Raw genomic sequence first — 21,220 nt, forward strand, 5'->3', positions numbered from 1 at the left:
ATAGATATCATCCTAACCAACTTCCCCTCTAAATACACCTCTGCTGTCTTCAACCAAGATCTCAGCGATCACTGCCTCATTGCCTGCATCCGTAATGGGTCAGCGGTCAAACGACCTCCTCTCATCACTGTAAAACGCTCCCTGAAACACTTCAGCGAGCAGGCCTTTCTAATCGACCTGGTAGGGGTATCCTGGAAGGATATTGACCTCATCCCGTCAGTAGAGGATGCCTGGATATTTTTTTAAAATGTCTTCCTAACCATCTTAAATAAACATGCCCCATTCAAGAAATTTAGAACCAGGAACAGATATAGCCTTTTGTTCTCCCCAGACCTGACTGCCCTTAACCAACACAAAAACATCCTATGGCGTTCTGCATTGGCATCGAACAGCCCCCGTGATATGCAGCTGTTCAGGGAAGCTAGAAACCATTATACACAGGCAGTTAGAAAAGCCAAGGCTAGCTTTTTCAAGCAGAAATTTGCTTCTTGCAACACTAACTCAAAAAAGTTCTGGGACACTAAAGTCCATGGAGAATAAGAACACCTCCTCCCAGCTGCCCACTGCACTGAAGATAGGAAACACTGTCACCACTGATAAATCCACCATAATTGAAAATTTCAATAAGCATTTTTCTACTGCTGGCCATGCTTTCCACCTGGCTACTCCTACCCCTGTCAACAGCACTGCACCCCCAACAGCAACTCGCCCAAGCCTTCCCCATTTCTCCTTCTCCCAAATCCATTCAGCTGATGTTCTGAAAGTGCTGCAAAATCTGGACCCCTACAACTCAGCCGGGCTAGACAATCTGGACCCTTTCTTTCTAAAATTATCTGCCGAAATTGTTGCCACCCCTATTACTAGCCTGTTCAACCTCTCTTTCGTGTCGTCTGAGATTCCCAAAGATTGGAAAGCAGCTGCGGTCATCCCCCTCTTCAAAGGGGGGGACACTCTTGACCCAAACTGCTACAGACCTATATCTATCCTACCATGCCTTTCTAAGGTCTTCGAAAGCCAAGTCAACAAACAGATTACCGACCATTTTGAATCTCACCATACCTTCTCTGCTATGCAATCTGGTTTCAGAGCTGGTCATGGGTGCACCTCAGCCACGCTCAAGGTCCTAAACGATATCTTAACCGCCATCGATAAGAAACATTACTGTGCAGCCGTATTCATTGATCTGGCCAAGGCTTTCGACTCTGTCAATCACCACATCCTCATCGGCAGACTCAACAGCCTTGGTTTCTCAAATGATTGCCTCGCCTGGTTCACCAACTACTTCTCTGATAGAGTTCAGTGTGTCAAATCGGAGGGTCTGTTGTCCGGACCTCTGGCAGTCTCTATGGGGGTGCCACAGGGTTCAATTCTTGGACCGACTCTCTTCTCTGTATACATCAATGAGGTCGCTCTTGCTGCTGGTGAGTCTCTGATCCACCTCTACGCAGACGACACCATTCTGTATACTTCCGGCCCTTCTTTGGACACTGTGTTAACAACCCTCCAGGCAAGCTTCAATGCCATACAACTCTCCTTCTGTGGCCTCCAATTGCTCTTAAATACAAGTAAAACTAAATGCATGCTCTTCAACCGATCGCTACCTGCACCTACCCGCCTGTCCAACATCACTACTCTGGACGGCTCTGACTTAGAATACGTGGACAACTACAAATACTTAGGTGTCTGGTTAGACTGTAAACTCTCCTTCCAGACCCATATCAAACCTCTCCAATCCAAAGTTAAATCTAGAATTGGCTTCCTATTTCGCAACAAAGCATCGTTCACTCATGCTGCCAAACATACCCTTGTAAAACTGACCATCCTACCAATCCTCGACTTTGGCGATGTCATTTACAAAATAGCCTCCAATACCCTACTCAACAAATTGGATGCAGTCTATTACAGTGCAATCTTCATACTCGTCGCCAAACCCACTGGCTCCATGTCATCTACAAGACCCTGCTAGGTAAAGTCCCCCCTTATCTCAGCTCGCTGGTCACCATAGCATCTCCCACCTGTAGCACACGCTCCAGCAGGTATATCTCTCTAGTTACCCCCAAAACCAATTATTTCTTTGGCCGCCTCTCTTTCCAGTTCTCTGCTGCCAATGACTGGAACGAACTACAAAAATCTTTGAAACTGGAAACACTTATCTCCCTCACTAGCTTTAAGCACCAACTGTCAGAGCAGCTCACAGATTACTGCACCTGTACATAGCCCACCTATAATTTAGCTCAAACAACTACCTCTTTCCCAACTGTATTTAATGTATTTATTTATTTTGCTCCTTTGCACCCCATTATTTTTATTTCTACTTTGCACATTCTTCCATTGCAAAACTACCATTCCAGTGTTTTACTTGCTATATTGTATTTACCTTGCCACCATGGCCTTTTTTGCCTTTACCTCCCTTCTCACCTCATTTGCTCACATTGTATATAGACTTGTTTATACTGTATTATTGACTGTATGTTTGTTTTACTCCATGTGTAACTCTGTGTCGTTGTATCTGTCGAACTGCTTTGCTTTATCTTGGCCAGGTCGCAATTGTAAATGAGAACTTGTTCTCAACTTGCCTACCTGGTTAAATAAAGGTAAAATAAATACATAAAAATCCTACTGGAAGCTAAATAGCTCATTATTAAATAATAAAATAATTAAATTTGAGGTTAAAGATCTGCTCTCACACTTTTGGGAAAGGGCTTGTGAAGAAAAATCTTATTGCAAGAACTGGGAGCTCTTTAAATTTGAGGTGTCCAAACTCCTTAGAAAATATGGTAGTAATCTTGCTAAGACCAGAAGAGCTGAGGAGGACAAGGTGATCATTAAGATAACTTCCCTTTTTCAGAGGTTCCCAGCTGGCCTCTCGGGGGAGGAGAAGATGGTACTAATTGAGTTACAAAATAAACTGGATAATATATATAGATTAAAAGCAGAAGGAGCCTTTATTCGATCTAGGAAAAAATGTATTGAGGAGAGAGAACAGAATTCATCCTATTTCTTTAGACTTGAGAAATTTCACTCTAAAAATAACACTATCCATAAGTTAAACATTGATGGTGTTATTACAGATGACCACAAATTAATCGATAAATACTGTAGCAATTTTACAGAAAATTGTATAGCTCTACGTACTGTCAGGAATCCACAGATGTTTTTTTTAACTAACTGAATAATGTTCACTTTATCAGTGATATAGAATCTAAACAGTGATGAACCCATCAAAGTTGAAGAGATTAGTCTTTCAAACATCTAAAGAACAATAAATCGCCAGGTGTTGATGGAATTACATCAGAATTTTACAAATTATTTTCTGAACAAGTTCCTATTTGAAGTGTTTTTAGAGAGTATTAAAAACAATGTTCTCCCTCCTACAATGAGTCAGGGGTTAATAACACTGAGCCTAAAAAAGAAGTGCTGCTCATCGATAACTGGCGTCCAATTTGTCTTCTTAATAATGACTATAAGATATTAGCCTTACTACTTGCAAAAATATTAAAGAAGTCCTGGATGAAATCATTGATGAAACACAGTCTGGCTTCATGAGGAACAGACATATTTCTAACAATGTCAGACTAGTATTAGACATGTTTGACTACTCAGACCTAATAACCGAGGATAGCTTCATTTTATTTTTAGATTTTTATAAAGAATTTGACACAGTAGAGCATCAGTTCCTCTTCCACTCCCTTGAGAGACTTGGCTTTGGGGATTTTTAAAAATAATACTTTTAAATAATACTTTTAAGATCAATTGGATAAAACAATTCCTAAGAAGACCCACTTCTATCTGGAATTTTGTTCATCATGTCTTCTCTACTTTTGGTGGCCTTAACTTCATGTTGTTTTGCTATTATAATATTGACAAAGTTCCAGTGGAAATTTCTGCTTTTCATTGGCAGGTTTTCTTGTCATGGTCCTTAATCTATAAACACAATTTTTCTCCACACAGATATTATATATGGAATAATCGGGATATATTGTATAAAAATAATTATTTGTTTTTAGAATATTGGTTCCGAAATAATGTCCTATTGGTGAGCCAACTGGTAAATGAAGAGGGTCTTTTACTCAGTTATAAGGAATTCTCATCACTTTACAAGGTCCCTGTAACACAAAGATTTTGCAATTGTTTTAGATGCCATTCCCTCAGGTGTTGCTCTATTATTCAGGAACGTGTCAAGACCTGACCCTCAGAGCCTGCCTTCTGTTGACCCTGTTGACTCATCAGTGGGAAAGATTTGTTTCTCTTTTGGTCCATTCAACAACAGAGCGATATGAACCTTGTTTCAGCAGGATGTTGTATAGCTTATGTCATGCCTTATTGGAATGGATTTATTGATAATATCTGTTGGGAAAAGGTTTGGATTTTGCCACAAAATTAAGGAAGTTTCCTTTAAAATTATTCATAAATATTATCCTGCCAACCACTATATGAATAAGTTTAAGGAAAACATCAACTCAAATTGCTCCTTTTGTAATGACCACCCAGAAAAAGTGTTGCATCTTTTTTGGCATTGACATGAGTAGATTTATAATTGAACACTTTCATAAATGTCTTACATTATTGTGGAGAGATGTGCTGTTTGGATTCTTTACCTACAATAGGAATAAGCTGAAACATTTTTATGTAATTCATTTCATTATTCTCTTGGCCAAATTTAATATTCACAAATGTAAATTTACAAACAAAAAAAACAAATTTTCTTACCCTACAAAAATAAATTGAACTGTTTTTTTAAGACCATTAAGTACTCTACTAACCAAAAAGCTGTTAGAATTATAAGTATGTCCCTTAAGGTCTTTGTGTAATGTGATATTGTACCCCCTAGCTCAATTGTCCAATGCAACAGCAAGCTAGCTAAATAGGACAAATTAGCTAGCAAGTGCAAACCTACTAGCTAAATTGCCATAAATGTTTAATGCTTTTCGACCTGTCCCCAAATTAATATAATTGGTTCAGAGTTTGTTTTGATATTTTAACCTGCGTGACGCGATCGTGTTTGGTGTGGGGGGACAAAATAAATGTATGCACGATGGCGCACGCGCGCAGCTGGTTTGGGTTCCGTGTAAGGCACTTCGCGATGCGTCGTACATAACAGCCCTTAGCTGTGGCATATTGGCCATATACCACATCCCCCCATGCCTAGTGTTTTAGGGAGCGTTTGACAGTGATGAGGGGTGGTCGTTTGACCGCAGACCCATTACGGATGCAGGCAATGATCACTGAGATCTTGTTTGAAAACAGCAGAGGTATATTTGGCAAGTTGGTTAGGTTGATATCCATGAGGGTGCCCGTGTTTATGGATTTGGGGTTGTACCTGGTGGGTTCATTGACAATTTGTGTGAGATTGAGGGCATCAAGTTTAGATTGTAGAATGGCCGGTGTGTTAAGCATGTCCCAGTTTAGGTCACCTAGCAGTACAAGCTCTGAAGATAGATGGGGGGGCAATCAGTTCACATATGGCAGAGGGTGGTCTATAGCAAGTGGCAACGGTGAGAGACTTGTTTCTGGAAAGGTGGATTTTTGAAAGCAGAAGCTTGAATTGTTTGGGTACAGACCTGGATAGTAAGACAGAACTCTGCAGGCTCTCTCTGCAGTAGATTGCAACACCGCCCCTTTGCAGTTTTATCTTGTCGGAAAATGTTATAGTTAGGGATGGAAATTTCAGGATTTTTGGTGGTCTTCCTGAGCCAGGATTCAGACACGGCTAGGACATCCGAATTGGCAGAGTGTGCTAGGGCAGTGAATAAAACAATCTTAGGAAGGAGACTTCTAATATTAACATGCATGAAACCAAGGCTTTTACGGTTACAGAAGTCAACAAATGATGAGCTAGGCACTGCAGAGCCTGGATTAATCTCCACATCACCAGAGGAAGAGAGGAGGACTAGGATAAGGGTATGGTTAAAGGCTAAAATAACTGGTTGTCTAGTACGTTCAGAACAGAGAGTAAAAGGAGCAGATTTCTGGGCATGGTAGAATAGATTCAAGGCAATGTACAGACAAAGGTATGGTAGGATGTGAATACAGTGAGGGTAAACCTGTGCATAGAGTGACGATGAAAGAGATATTGTCTCTAGAAGTATCATTTTAACTAGGTGATGTCACCGCATGTGTGGTAGGTGGAACTAAAGTGTTAAATAAGGCGTATTGAGCAGGGCTAGAGGCTACAGTGAAATAAGGCAATAATTACTAACCAAAACAGCAATGGACAAGGCATATTGACGTTAGGGAGAGGCATGCGTAGCTGAGTGATCATAGGAGTCCAGTGAGGGGCTTCAGGCAGCTAGCGGGCCGGGGCTAGCAAGCTAGCAGAAAGACGTTGCGATGGAAGAAAGTCTGTAGTCACCCCCTCGTGCTATTACGGTCGGCAGACGGATCAGCAGGGCTCCGTGTGGTAAACCAGGCCAATTGGCAAAATAGGTACAGTGGCCAAAGAATTTGTCTGATGGGCCTCTTAAGCTAACAGTCCTATATGCTCTGGACAGCTAGCGGGCTGTGGATAGCTATTCAGGGGACGACGCGATGGCGGAGCCAGTTGAGAAAACCCCATTGGGCGAATCACGTCGGTGGTCCAGTAGTGATGGGTCGGCGGGGGGTCCAGGCCAGTTGGCAAAATAGGTATTGTAGCCCAAGGAGTGGCTGATGGACCTCTTTGGCTAGTCGGGAGATGTGCCCAGCAGATGGGCCTAGCAAGGTGAGCTCCAGGCTAATTGGTTCTTGCTTCGGGACAGAGACGTTAGCCTGGAGTGGCCACTCGAATAGCAGCTGGCTAGCTGTGATGATCCATGTGGAGAAAAAAAAATTGCGCGGTGTAGACTGGCGAGAGTTAGCTGTGCTGATGACCACTAGCAGTGGCTAGCTGACTACTAGCTAGTAGCTAGTGAGCTGACTAGCTTCTGTTGGGGTTCCGGTTCAGAGGATGGGCTCCGTGTGGTAAACCAGGTAGATTGGCAAACTAGGTATAGTAGCCAAAGAATTTGTCCGATGGGCCTCTTAAGCTAACAGTCCGATGTGCTCCAGACAGCTAGCGGGCCCCGGCTGGCTAGTAGCCAGTTAGCTGGTAGCCAATTAGCTGGCTAGCTTTTGATGGGGGTTCCGGTTCTTAAGTATTTAACTCCGGTGCATCCTGTTTCCATTGACCATCCTTGAGATGTTTCTACAACTTGATTAGAGTACACCTGTGGTAAAAAAGCTATTGATTGGACATGATTTGGAAAGGCACACACCTGTCTACATAAGGTCCCACAGTTGACTGTGCATGTCAGAGCAAAAACCAAGCCATGAGGTCGAAGGAATTGTCCGTAGAGCTCCGAGACAGGTTTGTGTCGAGGCACAGATCTGTGGAAGGGTACCAAAACATTTCTGCAGCATTGAAGGCCCCAAAGAACACAGTAGCCTCCATCATTCTTAAGTTTGGAACCACCAAGACTCTTCATAGTCCTGGCCTCCCAGCCAAACTGAGCAATCGGGGGAGAAAGGCCTTCGTCAAGGAGGTGACCAAAAACCCGATGGTCACTCTGACAGCACTCCAGAGTTCCTCTGTCGAAATGGGAGAACCTTCTAGAAGGACAACCATCTCTACAGCCCTCCACCAATCAGGCCTTTATGGTAGGGTGGCCCGACGGAAGCCACTCCTCAGTAAAAAGGAACATGACAGCCAGCCCGCTTGGAGTTTGCCAAATGGCACCTAAAGGACTCTCAGACCATGAGAAACAAATTGGACTGATGAAACCAAGATTGAACTCTTTGGCCTGAATGCCAAGTGTCACGTCTGGAGGAAACCTGCCACCATCCCTACAGTGAAGCATGGTGGTGGCAGCATCATGCTGTGGGGATGTTTTTCAGCAGAAGGGACTGGGAGACTAGTCAAGATTGAGGTAAAGGTGACTAGTCTCAGAGAGTCTCGAGAGATCCTTAATGAAAACATGTGCTCAGGACCTCAGTGCTGAGTAAAAGGTCTGAATACATCAAATAAGTTGTTCATTCTTTTTTGGGATACTTCAAGGAGTCTTAAAATTCAAAATCAAATATCTAAAGGATCCTTGGTATGACCTTCTTAAAACAAATTCCATATATTAGCTCAGTAGACCCCCCTCTCCCGGCTTAGACAGGGCTTAGTCTGTAGAGGGTTCTAATAGTCAAATCATAGCATAAAAAGGTGAGCTGGTTCTACTCTTTTTGGCCATTTTCTGGTGTTTTGTGGTGCGTGGAAAAACAAAAGTCAACCGCCAGGCTACCTGCTAAGAGCCTTGGGCCAGTAACCAAAAGGCTGCTGATTTGAATCCCCGAGCCAACTAGGTGAACAATCGGTAATGGTGTCCTTGAGCAATGCACATAACCCTAATTGCTCTTGTAAGTCGCTCTGGTAAATGACGTAAATAAAAACGGAGGGGGTCAATTGGTTAGGAGCATGTAGCACAATTGGTTAGGAGCATGTAGCACAATTGGTTAGGAGCATGTCATCCTCTTCGGCACCATCTTAACATGTGCTCTTTATGACACAATGTAAAATCCCAAGTTTTTTGACAAAGTTACACTAATGACCCACTTGTGGTTACAGTCAATGTCATTGGGAAGTAGGAGGGGTTACGGGGGACGGACGGAGTAGGCAGAGACGTGGACCAAGACAACCAATCACCTCTCCTCTGTGGGAGGAAGTGCATTGGGCAGAGGTTGGCAGACCTAAATAAAATATTCCTGCATTAAAATGACTGCTTCTGTGCTTCTAGTGTTAACTGTTTATTAATTTAAAATTAAAATATCTCTGCCATTTTTAAAGTAATGTCCCCCCATCTTTGACCTTTCCTAAATAAGTAGTTCACACGTTAGCATTTCGATATCATGAACAGAATGTGTTCTAAGCAGTTTAAAGAGGAAAAACAAATTTACGTATTCTAACGTTACCCAAAGCCTTCATAAACACAAAATCAAATTTTTCCGATAGCATACATTTAATGTATTTATTACACTACAGTCAAAATGACCCCTCATTGGCTCAAAGTGGGGTCCCTTGAGGCCCGGTTTTTCTAGTGTTAAGTACACAAGCATAGGTTTTGAACAACACACTTTCTACAACTGTGTGCAAGGGTGAATGGTGCGTAGTGCAGTCGTGACATTTCATCAAAACCTACACTTATGGATCCAAAAGGGTTGACACGAGCAACAACAGAGATGAAGAATACTGTAGGCAAGCATTTCAAGAAATGACTAAATAGACCAACTTATCTTCCATTACTTGGAGATAGACAAATACATATTTCCCCAAAACTCTAACCCAACTGCACAATTCATAGCAAATGTTCAGCGGAAGTCTGACTCAGAATCAAGCCTTCTTGTTCTGTTTCCTTCTGTGTTAAACGTGAGAGCGACATGACATCATTTCTCACATCTGTATCCCCTGAAACCAGTAACTGCAAATCCAGGCTGCATACACACACACACACACACACACACACACACACACACACACACACACAATGTATGTGAAGAATGTATTAGATCAAATTGGCATGCAAGCTGTTATCATCATCATCCAGTGAACCCCTTCCTCCTTCCCAAGCACCCTGTCTTGTTTCAACTTAGTTGCACACCCAGTGCTGTGATATCACTGTGTGAAAGGGTAAGTCAGCCCAAAAGGTTCATACAAAAGAGGAACATTTAAGCAGGCAACAAAACCAGTAATTTGTCCAGTCTGTTTTATTTCCCTCAGCAGCAGTTAATGTCTCAATTGAGACAGTAGGAAAACTGCAGACAGAGGTCAAAGTAGAACAGTCTCCTGAAAAGACAATCTCATAATTGCATTGAGCAAAATTCGTAACAATTCATGTTACATCTGAGTGTTCTCATACTGATAATCAGACGTATTAGAAATGTAAGACATATGAATAGAACCAAAGGGAGAGTGTGTTTAGAACATTGGAACAGAGCATTGTCAGTAGAAGGTCAAAAAAGGACATTTACATATTCTAAATCAAATGGACCGATGGAAGGCATAATCACATGCCTGCGCCATTTAGAGGTTTTCATAAATCAACCTTGACACCTTTAGTAATTAATCAAAATAATTAACAGTCAAATGATCTGAAATGCTTGTAATGTATATTGCATACCAGTACTGGCAGATTTCAAATCAGGATGAAGAGTATCAGTTACCAATTTCAAGTATCATACCTGCTAGCTGTTCTCTTTGACTAAATAAGCCATCATTGATACACAACATCATCTATTTGCTGTATAAACACAGTTAGCCATGTTGCCATGGAGTGCTTTCAAATTCAATCACTTGGTCTTCATATGTGTATGTTATTAACTTAAAACTCATAAGGCTTGGAATTCATCGCTTTAAACAATATTAAATAGAAGACTAACAGACGTTTTGACATAGAAAACAACAATCATTCACTAGAAATGAAATACACTTTCATGACATGCAGGCAAAAGCAATACTGTTGCCTGTTGACATACAGCCCCTGTACAGGTGGCCCACCACTTCAGGAGTAGTAATACTTATATTGTGGTTTATTCCAGACCCTCATAACACTTTATATTAAGTTGCCCTTATACCATGTAGTTACTCAAACTGCAGAGAAGGAACATAACAATGCTTGAATTGCACTAAAAGGATAAGTGACAAAAAAAAATTGACATTAATTACCAATCTAGTTACATGAAATAAGACAGAAAATTATATTTGGTGTAACTACATGGCATTGCTGTGACTTAATGTAAAGTGTGAGCCTATAGTTTTTTTGTACATTCAGTCTGTGCATTTCCCCAGTTTAAGAAGTGAATCCCATGGCTTGGTTTTAATTCACCTGAATATGTAAAGACATTCTAGGAGTGCACTTAACTCATTTCGGACAAAACTGGTGCGGCACAACTGAAAGGTACAAAAAAGGCAACCGATCTGTCACAACGTAGATCTGTCACAACGTAGATCTGTCACAACGTAGGTCAGTCTTCGAGAAGTGCCCTCGCATTTCACAAAGTTCAATCTACTTCCCCCCTCACTTCTCCAGAGATCCATCTCTTTGGCTTTTAAATAGTTGAATTAGAATTAGTAGGCAAGTTCCAATTTTCTGGTATCTACAGTTGTGCAGTTAGTTGTACAGCTCTGCAACCGAGAACGGCTAAAGTTTCTGTGACACTATTCTCATTTCATCTCATTAGTCAGAGGGTTGCATGCAAGGTCCTCCCCCTCAATGACACCATTGTGATGGAGATCAAAGGAATAATTGCGGTGAATGAAAGTGTTGATATGCTTCTTTATTCCAGAAAGAGAGCCAGAGGTGGTCTGGACTTGTTTCCTGAGGCCTGCATTAACCAAGTCACTTAAAATAAAATACTGCAAAATGGTGGCCACAGTCAGAATGGGAGGATGACTTGGGCTTCAACCTATAATTTGAAGAGTAATAAGCTATTCTGAAGCATCACAGAGCATATTCAAATGTGCTAGTGCCATAAAGTAGGCCCACCAGTACTGGGCCTTTAATCTTGATTGAGTTTATCCTCTGTGTTGACATCCGTTTTTGTAATTGTCAGTTAATGTCAAAAGCCACACAGTTTTCATGAAGTGTTACATCTTTGATGGATACTTAACTACATCCATTCAGTTTCTCAATGGCCAACGGATCAACCTGACTGAACATTCCAGACCTTATCTGCTTTGTCTGTCCCAACATGGCAGGTAACCAACCAAGGAACCTGTCAGTCTCTCAGTAGGAAGGCAACAGGAAATAGTTTAGGGGGGCAGGGAGAGTGAAACGCAGCCTTCGTTTGGAGACTTCTGGGTTCTGAGCCGTCCTATAAGGGTCTCCATAATAAAACTCCTGGCTGAATCAGTGCAATTCGTGCTGTCTGGTTTAAGAGAATCCTAGTGGTTTTGAGGGTCTTTGGTGATTAAATCGGAGGTGTCGAGTTAGGTTTTCTGGGTTGTGACGTCCGTACTGGAGGTAAAGGGGCACGTCTATGTGAGATAGAGAGGGATATAGAAAGATAGAAAAGGTCAATACTGTACAACGCCAACTGTATGTGTCTATCTGCCCATTCATCTGACATCTATACATTCATCAACTTAGCCGAACAATACAGCCACTGAAGTACCTGGAAGGGATGGCTGCAACAGGAGGGCCAATAGGTGGAACTGAAGTTATACTCGCTCCATGTTGCACGGGGGCACCATATGCAGCATACCCAGGATGGGTGGGATGTGACGGGGGGTCCGAAGGCAAGGACTTCCTGGGGGCTGGTGGTTTTTTGGGTGGTACAAGGGCCTGAAGAAAAACAATAGAAACATATAATACAATCAGGTGTGACACAGGATGATTTTTGTTGATTATAGCCGTCTCGTCACACAGAGTTTAGATAACAGAGACAAGACAATTGAAGATTGAGGGCTCTAGACCAACTCCAGTCCTTGGGGGCCTGATTACTGTCACTTTTGCCCCAGCCACAGCTAACACACGACTTCAATTATCAACTAATGATCTTCAGTTTAAAAACGCAATTAGTTTAAATAAGCGGTGTTTGCTAGGGATGAGGAACTAGTGTGACCACTATGGCCCCCGAGGACTGGAGTTGCCCATCCCTGCTCTAGACCAAAAGTAGATTTAATTGATTCACTTTTGGTTTAGTTAACTGTTCTGACAATAGTACTAGAAATCATTTATGCGACTTGCTGATATCGATGTGTTGAAGGTTGCCTGCTTGTACATGGACGATGCAAACTACACTCACCGGCCAGTTTATTAGGTACACACATCTAGTAGAGGGTCTGGGCATTCCACAAGGGGTCAGAAACGTTCCACAAGGAGGTTAGTCCATGCTGACGCAATGGCATCATGCAGTTGCTGCTTATTGGACGGTGGTATATTTATGCTGCGAACAGCCTGTTCCATCTCATCCCGAAAATGCACTATTGGGTTAAGGTCTGGGACTGCGCAGCTCACGCCAGGCAATGTTTTTTCACTCCTCGATTGTCCAGTGTTGGTGATCGCGTGCCCACTGGAGCCGCTTCTTGCTATTTTTAACTGATAGGAGTGGAACCCGGTGTGGTCGTCTGCTGCAATAGCCCATCCGTGACAAGGACTGACGAGTTTTGCATTCCGAGATGCTATTCTACACACCACTGTTGTACTGTGCCATTTGTCTGTTTGTGGCCCACCTGTTAGCTTGCACGATTCTTGCCACTCTCCTTCGACCTCTCTCATCAATAAGCTTTTTTTGGCCACATGACTGCCGCAGACTGGATGTTTTGTTTGTCACAACATTTTCAGTAAACCCTAGACACTCATGTGAAAAGCCCAGGAAGGCGTCCGTTTCTAAGATACTGGATCCGGTGCGCCTGGCACCGACTATCATTCCATGCTCAAAGTTGCTTAGGTCACTTATTTTGTCCATTCTAACCTTCAATCAAACAGTAACTGAATGTCTCGATGCCTGTTTTATATAGAAAGCCACGGCCTCGTGACTCACTGTCTGTAGAAGCGATCCCTTTTTGTGAACGGGGTGCTGTACCAGTGAGTGTATTTACACTACACCAATATATTAAGCATGGTTTAATATGCAAATGAAGTATCAACATCAATAAAATGCAGTTAAAAATGCAAATTTCACCTAAATATTTTTTTATTTTCAAATAGTTAACATTGCCATTAGCTATAGGTATAGATTAGCTGTGCATTCTTTTTGTAACCAACTTTTTAGAGCCACTTCCACTTCTGTCCAAGTGAGTGAATATGAAGTGCTTTTTTATCTGCATTTGCACACAACTGTAAATTTAGCAATACAATACAATTCTGAACTAAAGCTTGATTAGCGTGATTAGATTCATTGTCTCAAATAATTAAATCCATCGAATCAACGACAGACTCATCAACTAACCACACAATCAACCATTCAATTCCTCCACAATCAATTAACCAACCCACCCCACTCATCACATAAATCAACCAATCAGACCCAATGCCAATACCCACATGCAGCCATGTCTACATGCTACTCTGGTACCTGGCTGCCTGTTAGCACAGGGTCAGGGGGTAGAGGCTTGGTGGGAGGAGCCGGCCGACTCAACGATGGCTAGAATAATGGACGGAAAACAGAAGAACAGGAGGAATAGATGGACAGAATGAGAGAGAGGGGTGAAGAGACCAACCAAAGGAAATGGACTATTCAGCTATTCTGAATGAGACTCCAGAGAAGTCACAATACTCAAACGTTTGCTTTTTGTACGATAAAAAAAACAAACTTCAGATGAATTCTCATGCAATGAGATGTCAAAGACACAAATCATTTCTATTAGCAAACCACAGAGACGAGACAGCTACCTCTATTCATTCACCATCATGCTCAGTTCCATGCAGGTAACAAATGCACTCTAAAGTCATGGCAGAGAATCCATTACGTTACTATTGACGAGACATCATCTACTTCCATGATTGGAATCTAAGAGGGAAAGATGAGCGACACCAGTGCTTCTCAAAGCCATACAGATGATGTGGATTTACCCACACTGAACAAACGTTAGAAATCAGCAACTTGACCAAGACACTTTTTGAGGAACTGTGGTAGGGAATCTACACTGAGTGTACAAAACATTAGGAACACATGCTCTTTCCATGACAGATTGACCAGGTGCATCCAGGTGAAAACTATGATCCCTTATTGATGTCACCTGTTAAATCCACGTACAGTAGATGAAGGGGAGGCGACAGGTTAAAGAAGGATTTTTAAGCCTTGGGACATGAACTGTATGTGTGTCATTCAGAGGGTGAATGGGCAAGACAAAATATTTAAGTGCCTTTGAACAGGGTATGATAGTAGGTGCCAGGCACACCGGTTTGAGTGGGTCGATAACTGCAACACTACTGAGTTTTTCACGCTCAACAGTTTCCCGAGAGTATCAAGAATGGTCCACCACCCACTCAAGCCAACTTGACACAACTGTGGGAAGCATTGGAGTCAACAATGGTCAGCATCCCTATGGAACACTTTCAACACCTTGGAGAGTCCATGCCCCGACGATTCAAGGCTGTTAATGAGGGCAAAAAGGATTGCAACTCAAAATTAGGAAGTTGTTCCTAATGTTTTGTACACTCAGCGTACATTGACTTTAGAGCGTCAGCTAATTAACGATGTAGCTCTAGATTTGAATGTTATGTAATAATGCCTACCGTGTTTTTTAGGCATCATCACAGAAGTTTCGACACGCAATTTACGAAAGTGAATGTAAATAAAGAGATTAACAACTCTGGTGTGTGGAGCCACAGGTCTTTGTCAACTGGTTCAATTATTGTGTCTCAGCACATAGGCTACTCTTCCAGATCTAAGCTGGGGATAGAGTTCGCTCATGTAGAGGGTTATTTTGCTAAGTGCAGATTTACACATCTAAACAGGAGAGTTAATCTTGTCCAAAATAAACCCCTGTTAAGCATTAGACGCTGTGGCTACTGTTGGCGCTTACTAGGAGGAACATGCTCCCCCCCCATGCCAGTAAGTAATGCTAAATAATCAAAGTAATGCTGTGGTTGGTTTTCAACATCAATTTGTAAGTCACCCTGTACATGCAGGTTTCCATTCAGACTGACATGTCATATCCTCATAGAATATATTTTTCGTGATATCCAATTGGTAGTTACAGTCTTGTCCCATTGCGGCAACTCCCGTACGGACTCGGGAGAGGTGAAGGTTGAGAGCCATGCGTCCTCCGAAACACTACCCTGCCAAGCCGCACTGCTTCTTGACACACTGCTCCCTTAACCCGGAAGCCAGCCACACCAAATTTGTTGGAGAAAACACAGTACTGGCGACGGAAGTCAGCTTGCCACAAGAGCACAATGGGACAAAGAGATCCTGGCTGGCTAAACCCTCCCCTAACAACGCAGCCTGGGATCAAACCCGGATCTGTAGTGACGCCTCAAGCACTGCGATGCAGTGCCTTAGAACGCTGTGCCACTCAGGAGGCCCCCTCATAGAATAATTTTAAAGAAACAGTGTGATGGCATGGCCCTCTAAACAGATACAAAAACGGTGATTGCTTGAGAATCAATTTTGGAACCACAGCTCTGAACAATAACTACAACTATTACAACATATGGACGAAGATCTCGTCATTAATGGCAACCTCTGACTGTACCTGGTTGTTAGGGGGGCTGGGGTCGGGGGGCAGGGGCTTGGTGGGGGCTGGCCGTTTCTTTCTTATCTAATGATGGATATTTGGAAAAAGTAGAGGAACAAACACGGCTTTGCTATAATATTGCAACTACACATACATAAAGACAGAATGTTAGTTCTAGAAAACATGAGGATTCTTATAGATAAATAATGATAAATAAGTTAGAGATTTCATCTCATTGCATCGCACACACAAGCATTTTTCAAGCTACCCATCACCTCACAGGCCTAGGCCAGGTTACCTGCGCTTGTTTTAAGACAGGGTCAGGAGGAAGTGGCTTAGTAGGCGGAGCAGGTCTGTCCTGAACCTGATAGGAGAAAACAGGAGGCAAAGGGTTTTGACAGCCAATGGAAACATGCATTGGGGGGGTAAATTAGTTATTAGAATTAAGCAGAACATATACAACTCAGATTGAGAAAAAATGAATTGGTTTCTTGAACATATGCTGAACAAAAATATAATCGCAACACGTAAAGTGTTGGTCCCATGTTTCATGAGCCGAAATAAAAGATCCCAGAAATATTCCATACACACAAAAAGCTTATTTCTCTAAAATGTTGGAAATTTGTTTACAACAACTGCATTTTATCGATGGCTATTTGAATGCACAGAGATACCCTGACAAGATCCTGAGGCCCATTGTCATGCCATTCATCCGCTGACATCACCTCATGTTTCAGCATGATAATGCACGGCCCCACGTTGCAAGGATCTGTAAACAATTCCTGGAAGTTGAAAATGTCCCAGTTCTTCCATGGCCTGCATACTCACCAGACACGTCACCCACTGAGCAAGTTTGGGATGCTCTGGATAGACTTGTACGACAGTGTGTTCCAGTTCTCGACAATATCCAGCAACATCGCACAGCCATTGAAGAGTGGAACAGGCTACAATCAACAGCCTGATCAACTCTATGCGAAGGAGATGTGATGTGTTGCATGAGGCTAATGGTAGTCATACCAGAAACTGACTGGTTTTCTGATCAATGCTCCAACCTTTAAAAAACGCCCTCCACCAATCAGGCCTTTATGGTAGAGTGGCCAGACGGAAGTCATTCCTCAGTAAAAAGGCACATGACAGCCAGCTTGGAGTTTGCCAAAAGGCACGTAAAGGATTCTGAGACCATGAGAAACAAATTGGTCTGATGAAACCAAGATTGAACTCTTTGGCCTGAATGCCAAGTGTCACATCTGGAGGAAACCTGGCACCATCCCTACGGTGAAGTATGGTGGTGCAGCATCATGCTGTGGGGATGTTTTTCAGTGGCAGAGACTGGGAGACTAGTCAGGAATGAGGTTAAGATGAAGGGAGCGAAGTACAGAGAGGGCCTCCCGAGTGGTGCAATGGTCTAAGGCATTGCATCGCAGTTGCTAGCTGTGCCACTAGAGATCCTGGTTCATGTCCGGGTTAGGGGAGGGTTTGGCCGGCAGGGATATCCTTGTCCCTCTAGTGACTCCTGTGGCGGGCCGGCGTATGGACGCTGACACGGTCTCAAGGTCTACAGTGTTTTCTCCAACACATTGGTGTGGCTGGCTTCCAGGTTAAGCTGGAAGGGACAAGGATATCCCTGCCGGCCAAACCCTCCCCTAACCCGGACATGAACCAGGATCAAGAAGCAGTGCGGCTTGGTTGGGTCGTGTTTCCGAGGACGCATGGCTCTCGACCAGTTTATTTTATAAATTAGCAAAAATGTCATTATGTGGTATTGTGTGTAGATTGATGCGGGAAAGAAACAATTTCATACATTTTAGAATAAGGCTGTAACCTAACAAAATGTGGAAAAAGTCAAAGGGTCTGAATACTTTTTGAAGGCACTGTAAATACTGTAGTAGTACTATATTTATATACTATAGTTTTCACTGTAGTGTTTTTTGACTTTACTGTACACTGTAGTGTTTGTGTGGACATGACTGTAGTATTTACAATTTACTATAGTATAAATGCAGTAGTATTTCTATAGTTAGAGCTTACGCTTTGGCGGTGTCCAGATTGTCAAACCGGCCTTGAGCTATCCCGGAATATTCTGTAATACCGGCACTGAACAGAAGGGGTGCTATTTTCAAACTCCATTGAGCCTCTGTAATCCAAAGGTTAGCAATGCTGATTTTGCAAGAAGCTAACCACTTAGCTAGATAACCAGCCAGCCAGAAAATTCTACCCGCTGACTTACAGCTGCAACTAGGTTCAGACAGCATTCCTGTGTATATTAAGACACCACGGAGTCAGCGCAAGATATGGCTTAGAAAATGTACCTCAATCCAGGGATGAGAAATGCGTTGTACTCCGAACTGTCCCATTATCCCAACTGTTACACCGTGAAGACAATGGGACAATTAGGAGTACAATACATTTCTCATCCCTGGATTGAGGTACATTTTAATCTACACAGGAATGCTGTTTGAACCTAGTGCAGCTATAAGCAAGCAGCTTGGATCTGCTGGCTCATAGATAACTAGCTACTAAACTAGCAAACCAAATGCCCAACTACAGAGTATTGAGTATATTTTAGACAGTTAACTTAACAGTTATAAGATATCTAGCTGTCAAACATTTAGTGATGAATTCCATACTGTATCTAGATCACCTGGCGTGTGCTGCGCAACAGTGTGTGACTCACAAGGCTCCGGTCTTTTGTCATTGTGTGCTTGTAAACAAACACAATGTGATTAGGGACTATCAGTAAACTTCATAATGAAAAATAATGTGACAGGTGGAATGAAGAATGCAATCTTCTTTATCTCCTAACGTATTGCACAAGTTGACTACAGGTACCCTACTTAAAAAGTAGCTAAAATAAATAATAAAATAAATAGTTTCAAAGATATTGACAGTATTGAAAAACCATCCTGTGGCTATTTCCAAATACCCCAGTATACGGTATACTGCCCAAGCCTAAAATACTATAGTATTTATTATAGTGTTTTAGTTTTATTATCTTTGACATAGAATTGGTGGCTTTGTCCTTGAGGAATCCTACTGGACAAATACTAAAACATTTCCATAACCTGTAGGTAGAAATTCTATAGTAACTACTACACATGATTAAGGTATACTACAGTGTGTAGTATAGTATTCTACAATACACTACAGAACTATATAGTAAGCACTACACAATCGAGGAGAATACCAGTGTGTTGTACAGCATACTACAAAATTATATAGTAAACACTACACGATCGAGGGATACTACAGTGTGTAGCATATTATTCAACAGTAGGGATTAATATTTTCCATATAAGTTCCAATACTGGGAATAATTCATATTTATCCTGAAAGTTCCGATAAATAGCAAAAAAGTCAGATGTGCCCATTTAAAGAGTTTAAAACCAAGATATGGTCACTCTGCCAGGGTTCTCCCCAAATAAGAGAGTAAAGATTTCAGAGAAAATGAAACTGATATTTAGTAATGATAAAGTAACTGTGTTTGATCGCCAATGACATCGTTGTGAATTGCGAAACAGGCCGTTCATAAATTCTGAGCCTTACGTTCCTCAATTAATTCAGCAAATTTCAGCAGTAAGCCATCTCGACACAGAGCACACCCAGAGTAGAGTTGTTGAATCACTCAAACTTTGTAACGACAGTCAAAAAAAAGTCAAATTACCAAAGTTGCTAAGCTTGCTAGATAACCTTCAACGAATGACAGAATATCTCCTCTTTTTGGCAAAAATCGAGTTAATGATCATACGGATAGCAGATCAGCTCAAGAATAACAGGAAGATGAAGAGTGGAAATAGTTTAAACGTCAAAGTAACTCTGTTTTCAAAACATCCATATCTACTCCCATATTGTTTGTTGAGCTCACATTCTCTACCGAAGCTCTATGGCAGCAAGTCCGAGACAGCGCAGAGAAGTTTGAGAAGTTAAAGAGATGTTAAAGCGGTATTTTGACATGCATAGGTGAGAGACATGCTTTGATAATGCAACCTATGGATTACAGAATAAAGTTAGGAATTTTCATGCAGGACAAGAGTCAGGGTTTTGGATTAGAAAATAGCCTAGGCTTTAGGACAGGAGAATATATTATTTTCCCCTCATCCCTACCCATAGATTTCATGCCTGTGACAGAGATGAATATGTAATAAATTGTGCATAGGCCTATCAAATTTGTGACTGTCTGAAGACTCACTGAAGAGGCAATGACAGCTCAAAGAGGCACATGTTGTTTTATAGGCTATACTGTAGGGCTTTCCTGTAGGGTTCATTAACTGCAGTTGAGTCGCGTGTGCAATTACGAGTGTACTTTGAAGTTATCGTGACTTTGTGTGAAGTAAATACGCTAGACTAAAGGCTACCATGCGACATCCTGTTTGGATAATGTGCTTTTAAATATTTTGCTAATCTGAAAATGCGCATGTTGTGTATTTTGTGGAATTGCATTAGTGCTGACATTGGGGAGCATTTTTGTAATTTTCCAGGTGTTGTCATTTAATCTTTTCGGAAAATGTGTGTTCATGGGTCAGTCAAGGGATCTCGATTACCCATGTTAATCCCTATTCTACAGTTTACTACAGAATTCTATAGTAAGTACTATAGTATTCTATAGTAAACTGTAGTATTTTTTCATGTGGGTCAACTCAGAGAGATTGACGTCTGCTAAATAGCTAATATTATTACAACAAAGTCAGTGTTATCGATTTCATGTACAGTGCATTGCGAAAGTATTCGGCCCCCTTGAACTTTGCGACCTTTTGCCACATTTCAGGCTTCAAACATAAAGATATAAAACTGTATTTTTTTGTGAAGAATCAACAACAAGTGGGACACAATCATGAAGTGGAACGACATTTATTGTATATTTCAAACTTTAACAAATCAAAAACTGAAAAATTGGGCGTGCAAAATTATTCAGCCCCTTTACTTTCAGTGCAGCAAACTCTCTCCAGAAGTTCAGTGAGGATCTCTGAATGATCCAATGTTGACCTAAATGACTAATAATGATAAATACAATCCACCTGTGTGTAATCAAGTCTCCGTATAAATGCACCTGCACTATGAAGAACAAGGAACACACCAGGCAGGTCCGAGATACTGTTGTGAAGA

At 41.9% G+C, this 21,220-nt stretch overlaps 1 protein-coding gene across 5 annotated transcripts in view; it reads right to left on the bottom strand.

Moving 5' to 3' along the window:
- Positions 1–9,684: 9,684 nt before the first annotated feature.
- The window catches only part of adam15 (ADAM metallopeptidase domain 15), a 32,922-nt gene continuing 21,386 nt past the window's right edge, over positions 9,685–21,220 (bottom strand). For 2 of the 5 annotated variants that reach the window (XM_021593155.3, XM_090228486.1), the window contains exons 21-24: positions 16,419–16,484; positions 14,014–14,082; positions 12,109–12,278; positions 9,685–11,971 (exon numbers count right to left, since the gene is read on the bottom strand). In XM_021593155.3, coding sequence (XP_021448830.3) covers positions 11,905–11,971; positions 12,109–12,278; positions 14,014–14,082; positions 16,419–16,484 — 372 coding nt within the window. In that variant the 3' untranslated portion in view covers positions 9,685–11,904. The remainder of the gene's footprint in view (positions 11,972–12,108; positions 12,279–14,013; positions 14,083–16,418; positions 16,485–21,220) is intronic. The other 3 variants (XM_021593159.3, XM_090228490.1, XM_021593156.3) reach the window with 2 other exon arrangements.

Source organism: Oncorhynchus mykiss, chromosome 3 (assembly GCF_057628025.1).
Source record: "Oncorhynchus mykiss isolate SJ-2025 chromosome 3, ASM5762802v1, whole genome shotgun sequence".
NCBI lineage: Eukaryota > Metazoa > Chordata > Actinopteri > Salmoniformes > Salmonidae > Oncorhynchus > Oncorhynchus mykiss.